This window comes from Argopecten irradians, chromosome 14 (genome assembly GCF_041381155.1).
Source record: "Argopecten irradians isolate NY chromosome 14, Ai_NY, whole genome shotgun sequence".
Taxonomy (NCBI): domain Eukaryota; kingdom Metazoa; phylum Mollusca; class Bivalvia; order Pectinida; family Pectinidae; genus Argopecten; species Argopecten irradians.
Window position 1 is genome coordinate 34,837,370 of NC_091147.1, and position 25,479 is coordinate 34,862,848.

Consider the following 25,479-nt stretch of genomic DNA (forward strand, 5'->3'; position numbering starts at 1 on the left):
CACCAGCGGTGCTAGATAGCTAATCCACCAGCGGTGCTAGATAGCTAATCCACCAGCGGTGCTAGATAGCTAATCCACCAGCGGTGCTAGATAGATAATCCACCAGCGGTGCTAGATAGCTAATCCACCAGCGGTGCTAGATAGCTTTCACAGGATGAAATAGGAAGAGGAATGGAATCATTAATAATCAAAGTGGACAATTTAGTCAGGGAGTACATAGAAGTCTTGATTTACCTTGAAAATTAACCTGTTCTAATGAACATTGGTGTATAGTTATAAAAGAAATTTTGTTTACAAACTGTGTGAATCTGATGAAATTAAAAAATACTGGTAGTGACTTCAATGCTTATAATTAATTTTCCAGACTACTATATAAAATGAAATACGTTTACACGTACGATTTCATTGATTTTTTCCAATGGATTATTTTTTCCAAATCAATATGCAACGTCGTTGTTTCTATTGTGACGTCACAATAAAGTAGGATTTCTGCGCCATTCTCGGATATTTGTTTTTCATCATGGAATGAAAAAAATGAAAAGATCAATCAGAAGGCCAGACACAAAGAAAAATTAATTATTTGTATACCATGTCAACTGTAAGAAAAATGTGACAACAGGATCTGTAATCATAAACTTGGGGACTGAAAAATCCACCACCAACAGTACATTTATACCTCAAACACAAAAATAGATATAGAATGATCAAATAGTGAACAATCTAATCAGCGATATTTGTAATTCTGCAGGAAGGAATCTCAATTCAAAGCATCTGTGAGACCGAGACACACTCGGTGAAACATTACGACTGTCTAGCGTGACAGCCACCGTATTATAGGGGAGGGTATTGCATTGGTTGTCTGTTAATCTGTTATCGTGGACGGTTCCTGTCACGGATAATCCTATAACACTATCGTGTGACAGACAGACATCCCTCCGAGACTTCCGCTCAAGTCTCTCGTATCCCGGTACATAGGCTTTCATCGGATGATTTTTCTATTAATTGGATATTGAATTATTATTATACATAAATCAAACAAAAAGATTTTGTTAATTAGATGACACAAGTAATTGCAATATCTGTCTGTCGTTTTAGTCACATTATCCTTCTGGGGCTCGATTTCATTAATCTAAAAATAAATTGTAATAATTTTTGTATCATACTACCAGTAGGTCAGAATATTAATTATCAGTTATTGATAATTATGAGTATTCTAATTTACTCTAAGGTCTAACTATATTAGAAATAAGAATAATAATATTTCTTACTTTTACCATCCTAAAGTATGCTAGAAGTATGCTGATGAAATGTAAATGGGTTTGATTTTTTGTCATGCATAAAACTTTCAATATGTTCATCTGGGAGAGGGATTTTTTTAGCCAAATTATTCATGCCATAAATTCATTCCTTTCGTTTTTATGCATTTTTTAAATGTATAAAAAGTGCAAATAAATCGCAAAAAGGCTTTGATGGATAGAATGATGTGACAATCCCATGCTTTGGAAATTTGGAGAGAAAAAAACCCACAAATTCCATAACTTTTGATCAGTGTTTTTCAGCAGAAACCTCATTATTGAGCTCGGAGGTCTTTTCTTTTGAAACAGTCAATGACACAAAAATCTTGTTCGATCTCGAACTTTCTTAAATCATTTACCCCCCTAAAAACATATTTAGACTCCTCTAAATCAAAGATTAGATCAGTCCATTATGAAATTTCAGGGGTGAATTAGTTAACATTAATAAAGGAAATTTAAGACCTTTGGTTGTATGGTGACCTTGTTTTACCCTCAATTTTTTCTAGGATAGCCAGATTCTGGAATTCTGGAATTCTGGAAGTCACAGAATCTGCATTATTTTTTTTCATCGAACAGACTTGTCTTAGTATGAGAGATATTCCAATGACAGGTTGAACTCTCTCCTGAGTTTGATCCTCATCTCCAATATACAAAAGATATAAAGTGAATGGGGAGAGTGTGGGAGAACCGCTTTATCAAACACAATATAACCAGAGATCAAAATAGCTAACACTCTCATACTCGTTTTTATCTACATTTAATCAAAGTAATTGATCTGTCGGGCGGGCTTAGTGGATGCCACACAAATGATATTACTATTGCTAGAGAATATTAACCTCGGTTGGCCAGGGTATACTCACAATATTGCACACATCCATCTCAGGATTTTGTCCCGTCTGATACAAATCTCTGATAGATTTTCGAGAGATATAAAATTGAGGTTTACTCTAGCTGCCAGTTTTCTTGTCCACAAGAATATGTCCAGAACATTATTTGAAGAAAATTAGGTGAGCAGCAATGAAACATTGTATATTTTCTTACTGCAGTTGAGCGTTGATCATTTAAACATAAATGCTGACTGAAGGTATGAGAAATGCAGGTTTCTTTATTTATATCCTTTGTAAATCGATTAATGTCTTTATATTTTCTTACTGCAGTTGAACATTGATCATTTAAACATAAATGCTGACTGAAGGTATGAGAAATGCAGGTTTCTTTATTTATATCCTTTGTAAATCGATTAATGTCTTACACACTACAATAATTTTGTGAAATGTTAGTACAAATTTGGTCCTAGGAAGCTGCCCTTCAGTTTTCAATATTTTTACCCACCCTGGGTACTTATTGGGTCAAATGCAGTATATATACTGTAACTTAACATCTTGCAGCAACATGTTTCTGTTCAAAGATAATTTTCAGATCATAAATTTCAAGTTTTTGATATTCAGGATGATGTTTATTCTTTTTCCAGGGTACAATATTAAACTGCTTCTTGATAGGTGAGTATCTAATAAATCCCTTTCTCTACCATTCTTTATGAGGCTAAGGTGGCCGAGTGGTTAAGATGTTTCGACATCTTACCACAGACCCTCCACCTCTGAGTCACGAGTTTAAATCCCATGTGGGGCAGTTGCCAGGTACTGACCACTGGCCAGTGGTTTTTTTCCCCGGGTACTCTGGCTTTCATCCACCAACCAACCTGGCACGTCCTTACATGACCCTGGCTGTTAATAGGATGTTAAACTAATAAAACCCAAACCAAAATAAACTGCACCATTCTCAAAACATTGTCACCTACAGTCAACATTACCCTCCCTCTTCCTTGTTGTTAACTCTGGTCGACACTCAATATAATTTATATTGATATTTTTTCTTTGCAATAAATCTCAATATCGTGTTCACTACACTGCAGTGATATATGAACGTTTAACACGAATGCTCTGAATAAATGAATATTTATTTTGACCAGTTTTATCTTTTTTTCCTCATCAGAGGAATAATAAAAGTCAAAAGATCTTTTCATATCATACCCATAAACAATTTTTGTTGCATTTACTGAAATACGTAAGTTAACCACATGAGCGATACAGGCTCTCTGGGCCTCTTGTGGTAATAGCACTCAGTTGTCTTGTTCAACTGTGATTTGCTAATTTTGTACGATAATTAGTGGCTTTTAACATGAGGCTAACATTTTCCCCAATTGAAAATCAATATTGTCACAATCCATTTAACTAGTGTTAACGAATCCTGTCTACATTAATTAGTCTTGATCACATGATTAATTGTGTAACATTGATTGGATATTTGTCAGTCGACAGTGTGTTTGTAATCAATTAACTAAAATTATTTATGGACTTGCGACAAATTAACTTCGTAACATTTTGTTCCTGAAAAAGGAAGTCACATAACAAGGCCATTTTAAACTAGATTCTCTATGCCGTTTTTGCTTTGGATTGAAACCTTAGCCACTTTGTAATAGTACTAAATCATAGAAATATAGATTTCCTTCCAATTACCATGGAAACCTTTAAGTGTAATTAAGTATATAATCAATAGTTATGTCTAATAATTAGTCCAATCCATTATCTGTTGATCCTCTATGGCTGCATGCTCACAGGAATACCATACCACCTTTTAATCTTCCTCCATATCTTATGTACGCCACACCTACCTCCCCTCTCCCACCCCTAAAAAAATGGAAAACAAAACAATGGTACAAACCATCAAATGTAAGTTTGAAAGCTCAATTTTTCACCACTTTTTGAAAACTGAAAAACTTGCATAAAACTTTTAAGAAATCAGTGTTTACTTTAAAGTCACCATTTTCATGAAGATGTAAGTGAAGGTTTCACATTGAAGGTGAAATATATCACTTATCACCATTTTGACAACTGGACCTTAGTATATTAAACACACATGCTGTTTCTTGTACAGGACCGACTCTTTTTGGACTAGCTAAAGTTGGAGCTATGGGGAATTTTGATATAGAACTCATTCCATGTCTTGTGTTCAGTGCCATCATTGTAGCTGTCGACCCTGTTGCTGTAAGTATATCTAATGTCAAGGTCATCTTGTGTTCAGTACCATCATCATAGCTGTCGACCCTGTTGCTGTAAGTTTAACTAATGTCAAGGTCATCTAGTGTTCAGTACCATCATCATAGCTGTCGACCCTGTTGCTGTAAGTTTATCTAATGTCAAGGTCATCTTGTGTTCAGTACCATCATCATAGCTGTCGACCCTGTTGCTGTAAGTTTATCTAATGTCAAGGTCATCTTGTGTTCAGTACCATCATCATAGCTGTCGACCCTGTTGCTGTAAGTTTATCTAATGTCAAGGTCATCTTGTGTTCAGTACCATCATCATAGCTGTCGACCCTGTTGCTGTAAGTTTATCTAATGTCAAGGTCATCTTGTGTTCAGTACCATCATCATAGCTGTCGACCCTGTTGCTGTAAGTTTATCTAATGTCAAGGTCATTTAGTGTTCAGTACCATCATCATAGCTGTCGACCCTGTTGCTGTTAGTTTATCTAAAGTCAAGGTCATCTTGTGTTCAGTGCCATCATCATAGCTGTCGACCCTGTCGCTGTAAGTATATCCAATGTCGAGGTCATTAGCGTTCAGTACCATCATCATAGCTGTCGACCCTGTTGCTGTAAGTTTATCTAATGTCAAGGTCATCTTGTGTTCAGTACCATCATCATAGCTGTCGACCCTGTTGCTGTAAGTTTATCTAATGTCAAGGTCATTTAGTGTTCAGTACCATCATCATAGCTGTCGACCCTGTTGCTGTAAGTTTATCTAATGTCAAGGTCATTTAGTGTTCAGTACCATCATCATAGCTGTCGACCCTGTTGCTGTAAGTTTATCTAATGTCAAGGTCATCTAGTGTTCAGTACCATCATCATAGCTGTCAACCCTGTTGCTGTAAGTTTATCTAAAGTCAAGGTCATCTTGTGTTCAGTGCCATCATCATAGCTGTCGACCCTGTTGCTGTAAGTTTATCTTATGTCAAGGTCATTTAGTGTTCAGTACCATCATCTTTGCTGTCGACCCTGTTGCTGTAAGTTTAACTAATGTCAAGGTCAACTAGTGTTCAGTACCATCATCATAGCTGTCAACCCTGTCGCTGTAAGTTTATCTAATGTCAAGGTCATTTAGTGTTCAGTACCATCATCATAGCTTTCGACCCTGTTGCTGTAAGTTTATCTTATGTCAAGGTCATTTAGTGTTCAGTACCATCATCATAGCTGTCGACCCTGTTGCTGTAAGTTTATCTTATGTCAAGGTCATCTAGTGTTCAGTATCATCATCATAGCTGTCAACCCTGTTGCTGTAAGTTTATCTAATGTCAAGGTCATTTAGTGTTCAGTACCATCATCATAGCTGTCGACCCTGTTGCTGTAAGTTTATCTAATGTCAAGGTCATCTAGTGTTCAGTACCATCATCATAGCTGTCAACCCTGTTGCTGTAAGTTTATCTAAAGTCAAGGTCATCTTGTGTTCAGTGCCATCATCATAGCTGTCGACCCTGTTGCTGTAAGTTTATCTTATGTCAAGGTCATTTAGTGTTCAGTACCATCATCATAGCTTTCGACCCTGTTGCTGTAAGTTTATCTAATGTCAAGGTCATCTAGTGTTCAGTACCATCATTGTAGCTGTCAACCCTGTCGCTGTAAGTTTATCTAATGTCAAGGTCATTTAGTGTTCAGTACCATCATCATAGCTTTCGACCCTGTTGCTGTAAGTTTATCTTATGTCAAGGTCATTTAGTGTTCAGTACCATCATCATAGCTGTCGACCCTGTTGCTGTAAGTTTATCTTATGTCAAGGTCATCTAGTGTTCAGTACCATCATTGTAGCTGTCAACCCTGTCGCTGTAAGTTTATCTAATGTCAAGGTCATCTAGTGTTCAGTATCATCATCATAGCTGTCACCCTGTTGCTGTAAGTTTATCTAATGTCTAGGTCATCTAGTGTTCAGTACCATTATCATAGCTGTCGACCCTGTTGCTGTAAGTTTATCTAATGTCAAGGTCATCTTGTGTTCAGTGCCATCATCTTAGCTGTCGACCCTGTTGCTGCAAGTTTATCTAATGTCAAGGTCATTTAGTGTTCAGTACCATCATCATAGCTGTCGACCCTGTCGCTGTAAGTTTATTTAAAGTCAAGGTCATCTTATGTTCAGTGCCATCATCATCGCTGTCAACCCTGTTGCTGTAAGTTTATCTAATGTCAAGGTCATTTAGTGTTCAGTACCATCATTATAGCTGTCGACCCTGTTGCTGTAAGTTTATTTAAAGTCAAGGTCATCTTATGTTCAGTGCCATCATCATCGCTGTCAACCCTGTTGCTGTAAGTTTATCTAATGTCAAGGTCATTTAGTGTTCAGTACCATCATCTTAGCTGTCGACCCCGTCGCTGTAAGTATATCCAATGTCAAGGTCATTTAGTGTTCAGTACCATCATCATAGCTGTCGACCCTGTCGCTGTAAGTTTATCTAAAGTCAAGGTCATCTTGTGTTCAGTGCCATCATCTTAGCTGTCGACCCTGTTGCTGTAAGTTTATCTAATGTCAAGGTCATCTAGTGTTCAGTACCATCATCATAGCTGTCAACCCTGTTGCTGTAAGTTTATCTAATGTCAAGGTCATCTAGTGTTCAGTACCATCATCATAGCTGTCAACCCTGTTGCTGTAAGTTTATCTTATGTCAAGGTCATTTAGTGTTCAGTACCATCATTATAGCTGTCAACCCTGTTGCTGTAAGTTTTTATCTAATGTCAAGGTCATCTTGTGTTCAGTACCATTATCATAGCTGTCGACCCTGTCGCTGTAAGTATATCAAATGTCGAGGTCATCTTGTGTTCAGTACCATCATCATAGCTGTCGACCCTGTTGCTGTAAGTTTATCTAATGTCAAGGTCATCTTGTGTTCAGTTCCATTATCATAGCTGTCGACCCTGTCGCTGTAAGTATATCCAATGTCGAGGTCATCTTGTGTTCAGTACCATCATCATAGCTGTCAACCCTGTTGCTGTAAGTTTATCTAATGTCAAGGTCATTTAGTGTTCAGTACCATCATCTTTGCTGTCGACCCTGTTGCTGTAAGTTTAACTAATGTCAAGGTCCATCTAGTGTTCAGTACCATCATCATAGCTGTCAACCCTGTTGCTGTAAGTTTATCTAATGTCAAGGTCATCTTGTGTTCAGTACCATCATCATAGCTGTCGACCCTGTTGCTGTAAGTTTATCTAATGTCAAGGTCATTTAGTGTTCAGTACCATCATCTTTGCTGTCGACCCTGTTGCTGTAAGTTTAACTAATGTCAAGGTCAACTAGTGTTCAGTACCATCATCATAGCTGTCGACCCCGTCACTGTAATTATATCTAATGTCAAAGTCATGTATGGATGTTTCATCTCTACAGTGGTAACAAGGGCCTGTGATTTCTACAGTGGTAACAAGGGCCTGTGATTTCTACCATGGTAACAAGGGCCTGTGATTACAGAAATCATTGATGAATGTCCATAACTGCCATGGTTACAAAGACTATATATAATGATAATAGCACGAAGAGTATAAAGTGATACACTTCTAATGTATAAAAATATAAATTTTATTTATTTTACATCAAATTTGAATTCTCTGATTTTTGCTGAGGTACTGTTCATGTACAGCTTGAATCTTATTGTTTAGTGAATGTTTAATTAAGAAGGAAATGTCTTTGTGCTTTGTCAAATTTTTGTTGTTTTTGTTGTAGGTACTAGCAATATTCCAGGAAATAGGGGTCAACAACGTATTGTACTTTTTGGTGTTTGGAGAATCTCTACTAAATGGTAAGAATACCTATTCAATATATAATGTCTTATCTTAACAAGAGCTTCGTATTTATCAAGAATTAAAAAAATGAAGATGAAAGTTGATTTGACACAACAATGTACAAAACTTGATAAGGTGAATATAGTGTTCTTGTTACATCATGCATCCTATTAGATTAAGTATACAGCTCAAATCGGAGTGACATCAATCCTTAACTCTTTTACCCCTGAAATTTCATAATGGACTGGTCTAGACATTGATTAGGAAGAGTCTAAATGTGTCTTCAAGGGTGAATGAGTTCAATGTAATTACAGTCTGCTAGCCCTGGAGTATAATCATGTCGCGTGTCCGGAAACTTCGACTGAAATAATGGCATCCCGTGGGTTAAACATGGGATGTTCATTTCATCGGGAGAAATGGAACAAGTATTCCTGCTGTTTGTCAATCTTCTGTGGTGCCTTAAGCTTAAGAGCATTAATTTCGAGGAAACAGGGAGAAAACACAAAGACATTTATCACCTTATCTATATATATAAGCTTACACAGAATTAATTAGGTACTGTAAGGCTTACAGATTGTGTGTACATTCATTGTATATGTTGACAGTTTTATTAAAGGCCCAATACGTTTTCCGAAAAACGAAATATGAAAAGTTTCTTAAAAACAAAAATAACATAAGAACATTTATATTGATTGCTTAAGATGAGGTTACAGCACCAAACATATTAACGTTGAAGATTCCTTTTGTTGTTTTGCTGTCTGGTATAGTAAGAATAAGTCAACTAAAGCACGGTAACGATGACAGTGGGAAAGATAAAGACACAATTAGGCTCGTCTAGATCAAAGACTAGACCAGTCCATTATGAAATTTCAGGGGTGAAAGAGTTCAATGATCCTGGTTGTTAATACGACATTCCAAACTTTGATAGAGGTCACCAGTGTAAGTTGCTGTAGATGATGACAATAACCATACCGCTATATCATCCCAATTCCATAATGTCTGAGTGTTAAATTGTGGTCTCGGCTGTACTGTTACCTCAAATTTAATGAGACAGATTTGAAATGTTTGTTATCAAATTCAAGGAAGCCCCCATGAGAAGTTCAACACATTACAAACCGTCTGCTGGTTGGGGATTAGGATTTGATTTTCTGTCTCGCCTCCATCTCATAAAAGATTAGACATACATCTTATTGTTATAATAGGCAAAAAACATTTAACATCAATATAATTGCTGTCTGTGTTTCTGTCTCCTAAGAAATTTTTTTTTTCAATAAATTGCTGTCACAGCGGGATCAATCATCTTTAACTCATGCACCCCCGAAAACAGATTTAGGCTCTTTCAAATCAAAGACAAGATCAGTCCATTATGAAATATCAGGGGTGAATGAATAAGTTAGTGTTTTTAAAGACTTTCAGAAAATTGCGCATTGGTAAGATATGGGAAGGCAAGATGTATCATTGCTACAAAGTAGACTAGACTGCCTTTCTTATTTTCTATCATGAAAGAATTCTCGGACAAGCATGTAATTCTATCACGAACACTTGTCCAGGAACCGTATGGCGACAGATAATGAAATTTGGAAGAAACAAGCCAGGCTTTCACTTTGATACTTGTTCCTTTCTTTGAACACCCTCCGGTGACAATTAATGTAATCCACAGCTTTTGTATGCAGGCAGTGAATGGCCGTATCCGTTCTGATTAGATTAACGAAAGACGTTTGTAGCCAGATTTAATCCATGGTATGTAGAAGGAGACACTTTCTGGTTCGGGACACATCTGTATGACAAGGAAACAACAATGAGTAGGAATGATTCAATCAGATACAGAATGTAGACGGTATATTTTAACACAAATTAATGTGTATGCAGTTATTTTTAGTCCTGGGTGCTAATTACGGCAAACACAGTATTATAAGTCTAAAGTGTTTTCCTTAATCAAAGCCATCATAATAAAAGGACTTTACAAGTCGTTATCTGCCCGATCCTATGGGTTTTCTCTGGGTACTACGGTTTCCTCCAACTCTAAGACCCATGGCGCTAACATTTGGGCCATCGAAAGTGATTTGTACAAGTAATGTGTTGTGTTTTTTGTCCCCAGACTGCCAGGAATGTAAACTGCACGCTGCAGAATTACAAACAGTGCCATCTGTCACAGACAGATTCTGTATTTATACATAGAGATACAAGTGTTTGGTTTTGACAGTTAGTAATGTGAACAGCATACCTTTCTGAAATCAAAATGAGGCATTCCTTAACTGTGTTATTGATTGTATGAATTTTTAAATGATATTTGTAAAGCACCGACCCTGAAGTGTCCAACATTCCCTCAAACGCGTTCTAGATTTGTTGTTGTTTGTGAAGAAAATTGATGCTTCCATACATGTCAATTGAGAAGTTTTTCTGTCAATTCCACCCATTCTGGCCCCTTAAACATCCTCTGTCGGACGTCTTGTTTACCGATCGTTCTCAATTACACGCTTCAAGGTCTGGAGCATAGCTGATATTTTCAGTATTATTTTGTATATGTTTAGCAGTTTGATTCAGTAAGATAGCACTTAATATGGGGACATCGATTGTTTCCACTTTTGAAAGAGAAAACAAATATACCACAGTTTCCACTGACCAGACATACTGCATATCATTAATTATTTGTGGATACTTTCTTTCGTGGTTGGAAGATTTCAAATCATTTCGTGAATATAAATATGCGTGGTTAAACAATGGAACACCGATAATAATGATATGTAAAACTTCATTTATTGTTTATATAATCTTTAGATACAACGAAAATAATGAAACTTTCATGCTACACAGTACACAAAGTATGTACAACTACAAGGGAAGCTGTTATCATTACTGACTTAATTTATCGTTAAAATAAAAAATAAAATCAGTCATAATGATATTTGTGATATCAAAGATGAAATACATAATAAACTGCCCTAGAAAAATGTTTTTTGTTTCAGTTTAACATGTCAGTCATTTCCTAATCATTCAGACAATTTGGTCATTGAGGATTGAAGGGATTTTCTCAAAGATAAATATGATTGCACAAAGGTCAAGATTATAGGTTCAAGGTCAGAGTGTATGTGATCAGCTCAAGGTCAAGGCAATAACTTAAGGGTCAACATTAAGGCAAAGGTTATTGCACAAAGGTCAAGGTCATGTGTTTCCAGACGTTAGCTTGAGAACACTTTGAGGAGTTTGGTGAAACTTCATTCATGTACATTGGTAACTTATGGGGTATAACACAGCTTGGGATTAATTTTGGGGTCAAAAGGTCAACTACAAAGGTCACTGTTACTGAAAAAAAATGTTTTGGCAATTGTTAGTTTCTATATGATGAATTCAGAACAAACTGATAGGTTTAGTGAAAACTTCATACAACGGTAACTTATTAGATAAAACAGCTTGGATTAGATTTTGAGGTCAAAAGTTCAACTACAACAGTCACTGATGCTAATAGTTTAAGGTCATTGTAAAAGCCTACAGGATTGGCAGGGGACATATGTTTCTTCAGCAATACCTCAGAATGCTTTTTTTTTTAACCAGATGCTGTTACAGTCGTACTTTACAACACCATGAAAGAGTTCAATGAGATGCCTTCAGTGACTACAGATCAGGTAAGTCACTCGGAGGTAAAATTTAGCGGTTCACAAATTCTAATAATTCCTTGAACTATGTTAATGAGATTCTGAATATTTCCTTTGTGTTTCAAATTCGCAGATTCAATAAAAAGTGAATATATCGAAAATTAACCACCTTATAATAAAATTTACTCCTTATACAGTAATACATGTAGGGGGATTTTGAGATCCTGAAGGATGTGTGTAAAGTGCCATTTACCATTGATTAGTCCCACTTTCCAGTGGTCATGACAAGATTTCTTTTAAATTGTATTAGTCTCAAAACCTCTCTATTGATAGTCGCTATTGTACCATATTTCAGGTGTTCCTGGGACTAGCAGCCTTCTTCGTGGTCAGTCTGGACATACATTACGTATATTGTACCATATTTCAGGTGTTCCTGGGACTAGCAGCCTTCTTCGTGGTCAGTCTGGACATACATTACGTATATTGTACCATATTTCAGGTGTTCCTGGGACTAGCAGCTTCTTCGTGGTCAGTCTGGACATACATTACGTATATTGTACATTATTTCAAGTGTTTCTGGGACTAGCAGCTTTCATTGTGGTCAGTCTGGACATACATTACGTATATTGTACCATATTTCAGGTGTTCCTGGGACTAGCCGCCTTCTTTGTGGTCAGTCTGAACATACATTACGTATATTGTACCATATTTCAGGTGTTCCTGGGACTAGCAGCCTTCTTCGTGGTCAGTCTGAACATACATTACGTATATTGTACCATATTTCAGGTGTTCCTGGGACTAGCAGCCTTCTTGGTGGTCAGCCTGGACATAGTCATTACGTATATTGTACCATATTTCAGGTGTTCCTGAGACTAGCAGCCTTCTTCGTGGTCAGTCTGGACATAGTCATTACCTATATTGTACCATATTTCAGGTGTTCCTGGGACTAGCAGCCTTCTTCGTGGTCAGTCTGGACATACATTACGTATATTGTACCATATTTCAGGTGTTCCTGGGACTAGCAGCCTTCTTTGTGGTCAGTCTGAACATACATTACGTATATTGTACCATATTTCAGGTGTTCCTGGGACTAGCAGCCTTCTTTGTGGTCAGTCTGAACATACATTACGTATATTGTACCATATTTCAGGTGTTCCTGGGACTAGCAGCCTTCTTTGTGGTCAGTCTGGACATACATTACGTATATTGTACCATATTTCAGGTGTTCCTGGGACTAGCAGCCTTCTTTGTGGTCAGTCTGGACATACATTACGTATATTGTACCATATTTCAGGTGTTCCTGGGACTAGCAGCCTTCTTCGTGGTCAGTCTGAACATACATTACGTATATTGTACCATATTTCAGGTGTTCCTGGGACTAGCAGCCTTCTTCGTGGTCAGTCTGGACATACATTATGTATATTGTACCATATTTCAGGTGTTCCTGGGACTAGCAGCCTTCTTCGTGGTCAGTCTGGACATACATTACGTATATTGTACCATATTTCAGGTGTTCCTGGGACTAGCAGCCTTCTTCGTGGTCAGTCTGGACATACATTATGTATATTGTACCATATTTCAGGTGTTCCTGGGACTAGCAGCCTTCTTTGTGGTCAGTCTGGACATACATTACGTATATTGTACCATATTTCAGGTGTTCCTGGGACTAGCAGCCTTCTTCATGGTCAGTCTGGACATACATTATGTATATTGTACCATATTTCAGGTGTTCCTGGGACTAGCAGCCTTCTTCGTGGTCAGTCTGGACATACATTATGTATATTGTACCATATTTCAGGTGTTCCTGGGACTAGCAGCCTTCTTCGTGGTCAGTCTGGACATACATTACGTATATATTGTTTCATATTGTTCAGGTGTTCCTGGGACTAGCAACCTTCTTTGTGGTCAGTCTGGACATACATTACGTATATTGTACCATTTTTCAGGTGTTCCTGGGACTAGCAGCCTTCTTCGTGGTCAGTCTGGACATACATTATGTATATTGTACCATATTTCAGGTGTTCCTGGGACTAGCAGCCTTCTTCGTGGTCAGTCTGAACATACATTACATATATTGTACCATATTTCAGGTGTTCCTGGGACTAGCAGCCTTCGTGGTCAGTCTGGACATACATTACGTATATTGTACCATATTTCAGGTGTTCCTGGGACTAGCAGCCTTCTTCGTGGTCAGTCTGGACATACATTATGTATATTGTACCATATTTCAGGTGTTCCTGGGACTAGCAGCCTTCTTCGTGGTCAGTCTGGACATAGTCATTACCTATATTGTACCATATTTCAGGTGTTCCTGGGACTAGCAGCCTTCTTCGTGGTCAGTCTGGACATACATTATGTATATTGTACCATATTTCAGGTGTTCCTGGGACTAGCCGCCTTCTTCGTGGTCAGTCTGGGTGGTCTTTTTATTGGTATCATTTTTGGAGTCTTGACGGCGATTGTTACAAAATATACTGTCCATGTACGAGGTAAGCAGGAAAAAAATCATGTATTGTCTTCTTTTTTTGGTATAGATATATCATACAGGATCCCTATGCTCCGGTATTTTCAAGTACCAAGTTCATTTCATGAGAGACTGATGTATGTCATATTGTGTCTTCTTGTGATAGTGTGATTTGGGAGGCTGTAGTATGACATATTGTGTTGTGTCTTCTTGTGATAGTGTGATTTTGTTGGATTGGCTGTAGTGTGATTTGGAGCAGTATGTCATATCGGTTGTGTCTTCTTGTGCTAGGCACTCTTATAGTTTATGAGCAAAGAGATGTAAATAATCCTTTAAATAGTTTGAAGGTATCACTATTTCAAACTATTTTAAGGATTATTTACATCTCTCAGCTCAGAAACAAGAGTTTCAATATCACAAGAAGACACAATATGACATACTGCAGTCTTCCAAAATACTGAAGTACATCAAACATTGGGTCTATTGTAAAAGCCCTTTGTTGTTGTTGTTGTCATCAACAGCTCAAAAGCAAGTATATTAACCCTCTAAGGTCGTTTGATGACTTTTCTTTGGAAAGTTATTGATAATAAAAATATCATTGAAGTGTGCACTTATGAAGACTGCTGTCAAAGGGGAAATCCCCATGGATTTCTGCACATAGACATTAGATTATATGTCTTGTTTTTATTGCTATGACAAATATTTTCAGGATAGAAAAAATGATAATTGCAAGATCCCCAAGGGATCAATTTGTACTGAAATTTTCCTCTACAACTGACATTGATTTCTGCTATGATATATGAGCTTAGGATTACATAATATGTACCACTCTCTGGCCATGAGATCAATGCATATTTTTGCTGTAATTCAGTGGTGCTAGAATTCATTTTCCTCAATATTAAAGATTAAGAGTAAAACCCGTAAAATTCCATTACATTATTAATATAACTAAAAGTTCACTATAAGTTTATATTTACTGAGGCATATGTATTGATATTTTCATTCTATTTGATTTATCCAGCCTGTTTTCACTTTTTCAGTGGTGGAACCCTTGGCTGTTTTTGTACTTGCCTATATATCCTATTTGATTGCGGAGCTCTTCCATTTCTCGGGCATTATCAGGTGAATATGTTGTATTATCTTGACCTTGACCTCTATCATAATTGGTTTCGTTTTGACCTTGACATTACATTTTACAATATTATATAGAGTGTGTACTTGACATCTATCATGATGGGTTCCATCTTGACCTTGACATTCGATTTCACAGTATTATAGGGTGTGACCTTGACCTCTATAAGGATTGGTTTTATGTGACCTTTACATTATATTAGACACTTCTGTAAGATGTATCTTTGTCCCTGTTTCTGTAGTTAACCATATGTGACCTTTACATTATATTATACACTTCTATAAGGTGTATCTTTGTCCCTGTTTCTGTAGTTAACCATATGTGACCTTTATGTTATATTAGACACTTCTGTAAGATGTATCTTTGTCCCTGTTTCTGTAGTTAACCATATGTGACTTTTCCATGTTTGGCCTTGACCTCGATTATCAGTTCCATTTTGACCATGACAAATGTTTTACAGTATTATAGAGTCTTGACCTCTGTAATTATTGGTTCCAATTTGACCTTGACATTATAGTTTACAGTATTATAGTGTGTGACATTGACCTTTGTCATGATTGCTTCTATATTGACCTTGACATTATAGTTTACAGTATTACAGGGTGTGACCTTGACCTCTGTCTTGATTGCTTCTATATTGACCTTGGCATTATAGTTTACAGTATTACAGGGTATGTGATTATTGGTTCCAATTTGACCTTGACATTATAGTTTACAGTATTATAGGGTGTGACCTTGACCTTTGTCATGATTGCTTCTATTTGACCTTGACATATATTTTACAGTATTACAGGGTGTGACCTTGACCTCTGTCATGATTGCTTCTATTTGACCTTGACATTATAATTTACAATATTATGGGGTGTGTTCTTGATCTCTTATTATTGTTTTTGTGTTGACCTTGATATTATGTTTTAAAGTATTATATGGTATGGCCTTGACCTCTATCATGACTGGATTCATTTTGACCTGGACATTATTTTTCACACTATATTTAGATGTGGCTTTGTCTACTTCTGTAGCTCACCATATTTGACCTTTCTATGTTTGACCTTAACCTCATTTTGACCTTGACCTTATATTTTACAGTATTATAGGCTGTGGCCTTGTCCAAGCCCAGTATGCTTTCCATAACATCTCTCAGAAGTCCCATACGACCATCAAGTACTTCAGTAAGATGCAGAGGTAAGCTTACTCTCTTTACTTTAGGGTCAGCTGCATATTTTTTTCTTAGCGTATGGTAATTTCCCAGGTCAAAGGTTTAAAAATAGATGTTTTCGTTGTTTAAATCGTAATTATTTAAATGTTTTGTACTTTTGGATGCTATACTTAGTTCAGCAATGTACTGTTTTCTTTTTCTGCATATAATATGGCCAATTTCATTAAACCTGTGATTTCCTAAACCAAAATACAAGCTGCAAATTAAGGACAATTACCCTAATTATCACCTTGGAATGAATTACTTTCAGTTTAGCAATCATGTATTTGCCTGTTTGTGCAAACCTGAAGTGGCCAAATATCAGGGCAATAATCTTAAAGCAACACCTTTATGTAATTAATTCACCCCTGAAGTTACATTTAGACTCTTCTAAATCAAAGACTAGATCAGTCCATTATGAAATTTCAGGGGTGAATGACTTAACACACAAATTATTCCTGACTTGCCTGATTTAAACCTTTATTGAAATATTATGAAGTTTCAAATCCTTCTTTTCCCTTTGAATTTTTGAATTCCTCTATGATGTATGTTAATTGTAGTTCGACCAGTGACTGTATCATCTTCCTGTTTCTGGGGATTGCTCTCTTCAGCCCTAATTTGTTCGACAGTAAAAACTGGCACCCTGGATTTATACTTTGGACCTTGTTTTTATGTCTCCTATATAGGTTTCTAGGTAAGTATATGGTATCATATTCAATCAAATAAACAGAAATGAAAATTGAAGTCACACATAATTAATAGGATCATAAAATATTTCACTAATTATATAGAGTAAGCCATTAATCAATTTACAAAAGAAATCAATTGGAGAAACCTACAGTTTCCAATAGTTCAAGGTTGAAATTGGGGCCTCAAAATGTTGGAGGGCTGCTTATCGGGTCAAAAACAGTGTATTCCAAGAAAAGTGAAAATAAACAAACCTGTGATAATAGAAATCTGTTGACTTTATTAATCAGGGATGAAAATGTTCAGCTGATCGGCTGATTTCAGCCTTTTTGACTTTCAGAAAATAGGTTCCTGGTACCTGTTATTCCATATAATTTTTTGATGGGACTTATTTTAACAAATCATATTAAAAACCTTTGAATTAGGCATTCACACAACAGATTGGGTTATGTAGAAGCATAATTTTGATAAACTCTGGGAATTCGGATAAATTGCAAATTAAAGAAGGAAAAAAGCTCTTGGATATAAGCAACTATACAATATTATTCGACATATCAGATATTGTTTGTAGTAAACAGCATCCCTGAATTACCCATTGAAACCAAATAATTATTTAAGCCCTTTTAGAACATTGTTGAATTATTATTATTATGCGTTGAAATGGATCATAGTTAAATTCAGCTCATTTTGATTTTGCTTTTATCAAATTAAACCGAACACTTATTTACTCCTGAAAATTTATAATGGACTATTCCATTCTTTGAATTAGAAGAGTTCAAAGGTGTCTATAGGGGTTAATGAGTTAATTACACTAGGACGTAAAACAAACAATTAATGATTTGTGTTTCAGTTGTGTTCGTGCTGACCTACTTTGTAAACAAGACAAATAGGATGAGACGAATCGACAGAGAGGAGCAATTCATCATGGTAAATTTATCTTTATTGATTCCAAATCAAAATAATTTAATTTCATATGTTACACTCATTTTCATAAGTTAGAAATTTGAGGTTATTAAGTTTGAGGTTATTTTTGCACAGACTGAAAAATTTGTATGTAAATAAATATTATGCAAACAAATTTGACTAATTTAGTGTTATTTGAGATATCGGGATTATATTTTCCAGAAGAATTTTCTCCCTTAAATCCTGTGATACAGCATACATATACTATTAGAACAAGTATTCATAACTGCCATCGCACTCCAAATAAACATACTTAATTAATCTACTGTCTCTCTTCTACCAACTGCTCTCTCTCTCTCTTTTTCTGTCTTCTTTTTCTCTTTCTACCAATCTCCTTCTTTCCATAAAGTCAAAACATTATATTGGTAACATCAAATTTACTTAATTATAAATGGTTGCATTTGGTATTTGATTTAAATTATTTGTAATAATTGTATGTATTATAGTTTTCACACTTTGAAATCATAATAAAAATACATAATCTTTAACTTTAAACTAATATATGCTAATATAAACTAAACGCAATATGAACCCTGATAGGAATAAATAGATGTATATATGTGTTTATGTGTGTTAGTAATGTATTTGATTACCATGTAAAATACTTTTTGAAAGAATATAAAAAATCAATATCTTTAAGTGGGTGCAAATGAATGAAAGATGAGTGCAAGCATTTTCATACATTGTATATTGTACATGTATTGATGAAAAACCTGAATAAAAAGTAAATTATAAAAAAAAGTTTGAGGTTATTTTTGCACAGACTGAAAAATTTGTATGTAAATAAATATTATGTCATACATATAGAACACTTTCATAGGGATTTTAACTCTAGTAGTGCTGAATTTTCTCATATTGGGATAGTACCGAGTGCTGAATTGTTTGAAAAAAAAATAAAAATAAAACCTTTTTTTTTCTTCTTTCTAAAATACCAAGAAGAATCCAAATAATATGTTGGATACATTCAATGGTCATTTGAAGGTCGATTTTATGTAAAATGTAGCTCTTTTTATTCCTGTCTGAAAAAAGTGGCAAAATTCAGGTAAGAAAACAATAAAGCTTTAGAAACTAAATTATGGCTAGGATATTACTGCACCACAACTTAATTTGAGTTATTATTGTAAAAATAAGTAAAAACATGAAAATTAATGCCGGGTACTGACCATAGTTCAGGTGTTTTTTATCTGAGAACTCGGCATCCTAAATCTGGTACAATGGATTCACCCCTGAAATTTCATATTGGACTACCCTTGTCTTTGATTTAGGTGAGTCTAAATGCATATTTAGGGGTGATTTGAGTTTATTGACCCCTTAAATAGAACATAAAACAAATGATTTCATTAAAAATTTGACATCTTGCAGTCCAAATAAAAATGTTTTAATATGTGCTTTTATGCTTTACATTAGGCCTATGGAGGATTACGTGGAGCTGTTGCTTTCTCATTGGTCAACCTGCTGGACAGTGGTGGCCTTCCAAAGGATATGTTTACCTCAGCAACGCTCTGTTTAATCTTCTTCACAGTATTCTTGCAGGTTTGTGATGATGGAGGGTAATCCAAAGTGGGTAAATTTCGCGTCAACATTCCGTGATCAGTTCATGACAACTTAGTGTTTATAACTATCTTTAAAACAAACAGTACATTTTTTTTTACAAATAATAATTTCATATTATTTAAAGATCATAGAAAATGTGCCAAACTATCAAATTAAGTGATAATTTATTTTTATCAACAGTAGCATATAAATATTGTTGCTTGGAAAGGACGTGTTAAAAAAATGTTATTCTGTGTGAAGACTGAATTGAAATTAAAGATGTTTTGAAATCAATTTTCCATCTCCATTTGATATTCGTTTCTTTATTTGATTGGTTATAGGGGATTACTATAAAACCTCTGGTGAAGATTCTCCGCGTAAAACTCCAGGAGAATGACAAACTACTGATTATCAGTGAGGAGATTAATATGCAGGTGAGAATATTAAACTGAAAGGCCCACTACCTTCTGAAATGGCTTTTAATATGCAGGTAATAATATTTATCTTAAAGGCTCGCTGCCTTTCCCAAACAAAAAATAAAAATTTCTTAAAAGCAATAATAAAATAAAAAAAAACGTATGTGGATGACCTACCTAAGATGATTACAACTCCAAACAAATGCTAGTTTCACTGTGCCTTCTGTCATAACGACTCTTTTCGAATCTAAAACTTCTTCAGTTTTGAATGAAATATTAATACTAATTTTGTATTTATGGTTTTATTTCACAGGTAACCGACCACATAATGGCGGGAATTGAGGAGGTTATCGGTGAGAGAGGGGAACACTATTTTAGGGTAAATATTACTGTTAATCTTTGAATGACAACTTCTGAATCAGGGAAAATGTTCTACTACAAGTTAGGTAGAGCATTTAACCTGTGAATCACAGTTAAAATGTTGTTGGCATGAAAATGTGAAATTAAGTTGGTTTGCTGTAGTAAACTAGTGTTAATGAAACTTCCAGGTGAGCAATGCAGACCTACAGGTCTTTTGGAGTTAGGCTCAAACTTCACTGAAATCTTTGAATAAAGCTAAATATAAGATGTTAACTTTTCTATTCAAGAGAAAAAAAATTCCGATAAAAATATCTACAAATGAGTTTTGTTGTAGATATATTGAAAAATTTAAATGCAATGCGATAAATTGTATTTTTAGCTCACCTGGCCCGAAGGGCCGGTGAGCTTATGTCATGGCGCGGCGTCCGTCGTCCGTCCGTCCATCCGTCCGTCAACATTTCCTTTAAAATCGCTACTAGTCATAGAGTTCTGCATGGATTGTAACCAAATTTGGCCACAAACATCCTTGGGGGAGGGGAACAGAACTTGTATAAATTTTGGCTCTGACCCCCCGGGGGCAGGAGGGGCGGGGCCCAATAGGGGAAATAGAGGTAAATCCTTTAAATTGCTACTAGTCATAGAGTTCTGAATGGAATGTAACCAAATTTGGCCACAGACATCCTTGGGGAAAGGGGAACAGAACTTGTATAAATTTTGGCTCTGGTCCCTCGGGGGCAGGAGAGGCGGGGCCCAATAGGGGAAATAGAGGTAAATCCTTTAAATCGCTACTTGTCATAGAGTTCTGCATGGATTGTAACCAAATTTGGCCACAAACATCCTTGGGGGAGGGGGAACAGAACTTGTATAAATTTTGGCTCTGATCCCCCGGGGGCAGGAGGGGTGGGGCCCTATAGGGGAAATAGAGGTAAATCCTATAATCGCTACTTGTCCTAGAGTTCTGCATGTATTGTAACCAAATTTGGCCACACACATCCTTGGGGGAAGGGGAACAGAACTTGTATAAATTTTTGCTCTGACCCCCCAGGGGCAGGAGGGGCGGTGCGGGGCGGGGCGGGGCGGGGCGGGGCGGGGGGCGGGGCGGGGCGGGGCGGGGCGGGGCGGGCGGGGCGGGGGCTGGGCGGGGCGGGGCGGGGCGGGGCGGGGCGGGGCGGGGCGGGGCGGGGCGGGGCGGGGCGGGGCGGGGCGGGGCGGGGCGGGGGCGGGGCGGGGCGGGGCGGGGCGGGGCGGGGCGGGGCCCAATAGGGGAAATAGAGGTAAATCCTATAAATCACTACTTGCCCTAGAGTTCTGCATTGATTGTTACCAAATTTGGCCACAAACATCCTTGGGGGAAGGGGAACAGAACTTGTATAAATTTTTGCTCTGACCCCCCCAGAGGCAGGAGAGGCGGGGCCCAATAGGGGAAATAGAGGTAAATCCTATAAATCGCTACTTGTCCTAGAGTTCTGCATGGATTGTAACCAAATTTATCCACAAACATCGTTTGGGGAAGGGGAATAGAACTTGTATAAAGTTTGGCTCTGACCCCCAGGGGCAGGAGTGGTGGGGCCCAATAGGGGAATTAGAGGTAAATATTAGAATTCCTTCAGAAAAGAAACAATGAACCTGTATTTAGAACATTACTTGGCATTACAAACCAGGTGAGCGATACAGGCCCTCTGGGCCTCTTGTTTAGCTCACCTGGCCCGAAGGGCCGGTGAGCTTATGTCATGGCGCGGGGTCCGTAGTCCGTCGTCCGTCGTCCGTCCGTCCGTCCGTCCGTCCGTCAGTCAACATTTCCTATAAATTGCTACTTGTCCTAGAGTTCTGCATGGATTGTAACCAAATTTGGCAACAAACATCCTTGGGGGAGGGGGAACAGAACTTGTATAAATTTTGGCTCTGACCCCCCGGGGGCAGGAGGGGCGGGGCCCAATAGGGGAAATAGAGGTAAATCCTTTAAATCGCTACTTGTCCTAGAGTTCTGCATGGATTGTAACCAAAATTAGCCACAAACATCCTTGGGAGAAGGGGAACAGAACTTGTATAAATTTTGGCTCTGATCCCCCAGGGGCAGGAGGGGCGGGGCCCAATAGGGGAAATAGAGGTAAATCCCTTAAATCGCTACTTGTCCTAGAGTTCTGCATGGATTGTAACCAAAATTAGCCACAAACATCCTTGGGGGAAGGGGAACAGAACTTGTATAAATTTTAGCTCTGATCCCCCAGGGGCAGGAGGGGCGGAGCCAATAGGGGAAATAGAGGTAAATCCTATAAATCGCTACTTGTTCTAGAATTCTGCATGGATTGAAACCAAATTTGGCCACAAACATCCTTGGGGGAAGGGGAAAAGAACTTGTATAAATTTTGGCTCTGATCCCCCAGGGGGCAGGAGTGGCGGGGCCCAATAGGGGAAATAGAGGTAAATCCCTTAAATCGCTACTTGTCATAGAGATCTGAATGGAATGTAACCAAATTTGGCCACAAACATCCTTGGGGGAAGGGAAACAGAACTTGTATAAATTTTGGCTCTGACTCCCCCGGGGGCAGGACGGGTGGGGCCCAATAGGGGAAATAGAGGTAAATCCTATAAATCACTACTTGTCCTAGAGTTTTGCTTGGATTGTGACCAAATTTGGCCATAAACATCCTTGGGGGAAGGGGAACAGAACTTGTATAAATTTTGGCTCTGACCCCTGGGGGCAGGAGGGGTTGGGCCCAATAGGGGATTTAGAGGTTAATATTAAAATTCCTTCAGAAAAGAAACCATGAACCTGTATTCAGAACATTACTTGGCATTACAAACCAGGTGAGCGATACAGGCCCTCTGGGAAATTGTATTTTTGATGAAATGTTTTTGTTTCTTCCAGGAAATCCTAGAGCACTATAATAGAAAATATCTGAACCTATGGTTACAGAGAGACCCTGTTAGTATGGACGAACATATAATGTTTATGTTTGAACAGATCGCCTTACAGTAAGTATACCTGTGATAAAATAAATGTTAAGTCCATTGTTACATTCTCTTTGATTAAATATCCAACAAGAACTCACCATTTTTATCTGACCTAGTCCAAAAAATATGTTATAACCATTATTCACAATATCTTTGGAATTTATCAAGTCATAGACAGAAAATGGTAGTACCATATTCGACCCAATAAGCGCCTAGTGCGTTTAAAAAAATGAAAAAGTGCTAATAAGACGCTATTACTGCAAAATCTATACGGTTTTGTGTAGTTTTGGTCTTTATTTATGTTTGGTCAATTGAAATTGAGGCCTCAAAAAGGGGAAGGGGCGCTTATAGGGTCGAATACGGTACATTCTTTTTCTTGCACTATGCCACCATAGTACAGTCTACTGTCTAGTACATGGTTTTCTTCAAGGTAAATTAATATCAGATAATCTTCAACCTTTTATCTCTGATGTTTTGATTTGTTTCAGACAGCACTTTGAGAATTTAGCAGGTTCTAAAATGATACAAGACAAATATGCAAGTTCTGAAGTTCTTCTTCCTTCACAATTACTACAAAAAACGTAAGTCTGCTGTTTCCTTTCTGATAATACTTCCTTTTTCTATACTTTTTTTATTCTTTCAATTTTTTCTTTGTAGTGCCTAGATTTTGGCCTAGATTTTGACCTATATACTTTGGCTTAGATTTTGACATATATACTCTGACCTAGATTTTAACCTAGAGCTATCTCTTTCTGTATCAAATAAATTCCATCTCTGGCTCCATAAAGTTACTCTGTTGGCAAATGTACAAGTAATTCTGCTATAATTGTTTGTGTAATGAGACTGATTCAATTATCCATAACTAGGTCGCTCAGTTCCAAGGTCGTTTTTTTGACTTTTATTCAATGTTGTACCTTCTCTTCTCCCTTTCCACTTTCCACAGGGAAATGTCATTATAGTTTTGTATCTGAGCTATTATTTGAAAAAACGTCAATTATACTTAACATGCCTTTTTGGCCTTTTCCTCTTAGTGTTTATCAGGAAGAGTATGACAGTGATAGTTCGGAGGGCACGGTGCTGCCCTCTGTCACCGTTCCTTCCCTACCACCAAAGGCAATGACCTTTGACCTTGGGGAAGGAGAAGCAGACATTGAATTCATTCGAAGGGGAGGTAATTATACAAAAACGTGATTTAAAATAATTTCAATGAAAAATAATTCTTTGTTTTGCTTTTGTTGTCTGCGCAATCTGTACCTCATTCCATATAGAGCAATATGTCATTGCTTTTTTTCGAATGCAATTGATTATTTAAAATAGATTTAATTATAATAGTTCAAACTTTTCAATGATGTCAATAATGTAAATAAGTAGTTTTTTGTTACTGAAGAAAAATGCTTATTCATCTGCTCCTGTTTTGAATAAATAAAAATTAACATTCATCTTTAATATAAGGCTCGATGGAACACTTCTCACAATTAAAATCGTAATTAAATTTATGATATGTTATTTATATTGTGCAGAATAAATTTTTATCATAGAGTAAGGTTTTATGCACGAATTACATCATATGCATACTTTTTTATAGCTGAAGCCAGAAGAGAGACGTTGGCAAACATCCGGAACAAACCAATATTTGGTAAACGTAGAGAATCAAAACACATCGAAAACCCTACAGTGAAGGATGTCCGCAAGATGTTGACACCTGTTCGTCGAGAGGTAGTGTATTCTATACTTTGTTTAACTTATTCACCCTTGAAATTCCATAATGGACTGATAGAGTCTTTGATTTAGAAGAGTCTAAATGTGTCTTTAGGGATGTAGGAGTTAACCAATGAAGAGAAAGTGCCATGCATCAAAGATATACCTGGAGCACTTTCATATTAGACGCCATGTAGGGCGAGTGATTAAGATTTTGGGACATATAACCGCAAGCCCTCCACATTCAAATTGCAAGTTTGAATTCCGTGTGGGATAGTTGCCAGATACTGACCACTGGTCGCCAACAAAATAATGACGTCACAATAGATACCTTCCCTCAAGGGAGTTAACTCTGTAATATGCAAAG

At 37.1% G+C, this 25,479-nt stretch overlaps 1 protein-coding gene across 2 annotated transcripts in view; it reads left to right on the forward strand.

The window, feature by feature from the left end:
* Positions 1 to 25,479, forward strand: part of LOC138306979 (Na(+)/H(+) exchanger protein 7-like) — a 71,668-nt gene that overhangs the window by 35,108 nt on the left and 11,081 nt on the right. For both annotated transcript variants that reach the window (XM_069247585.1, XM_069247586.1), the window contains exons 7-22: positions 2,767 to 2,794; positions 4,230 to 4,339; positions 8,055 to 8,130; positions 11,666 to 11,736; positions 14,084 to 14,195; positions 15,211 to 15,292; positions 16,392 to 16,487; positions 17,061 to 17,194; positions 18,038 to 18,114; positions 19,558 to 19,683; positions 20,025 to 20,117; positions 20,413 to 20,478; positions 23,329 to 23,435; positions 23,903 to 23,995; positions 24,446 to 24,585; positions 25,000 to 25,130. In XM_069247585.1, the coding sequence (XP_069103686.1) occupies positions 2,767 to 2,794; positions 4,230 to 4,339; positions 8,055 to 8,130; positions 11,666 to 11,736; positions 14,084 to 14,195; positions 15,211 to 15,292; positions 16,392 to 16,487; positions 17,061 to 17,194; positions 18,038 to 18,114; positions 19,558 to 19,683; positions 20,025 to 20,117; positions 20,413 to 20,478; positions 23,329 to 23,435; positions 23,903 to 23,995; positions 24,446 to 24,585; positions 25,000 to 25,130 (1,542 nt within the window). The remainder of the gene's footprint in view (positions 1 to 2,766; positions 2,795 to 4,229; positions 4,340 to 8,054; positions 8,131 to 11,665; positions 11,737 to 14,083; positions 14,196 to 15,210; positions 15,293 to 16,391; positions 16,488 to 17,060; positions 17,195 to 18,037; positions 18,115 to 19,557; positions 19,684 to 20,024; positions 20,118 to 20,412; positions 20,479 to 23,328; positions 23,436 to 23,902; positions 23,996 to 24,445; positions 24,586 to 24,999; positions 25,131 to 25,479) is intronic.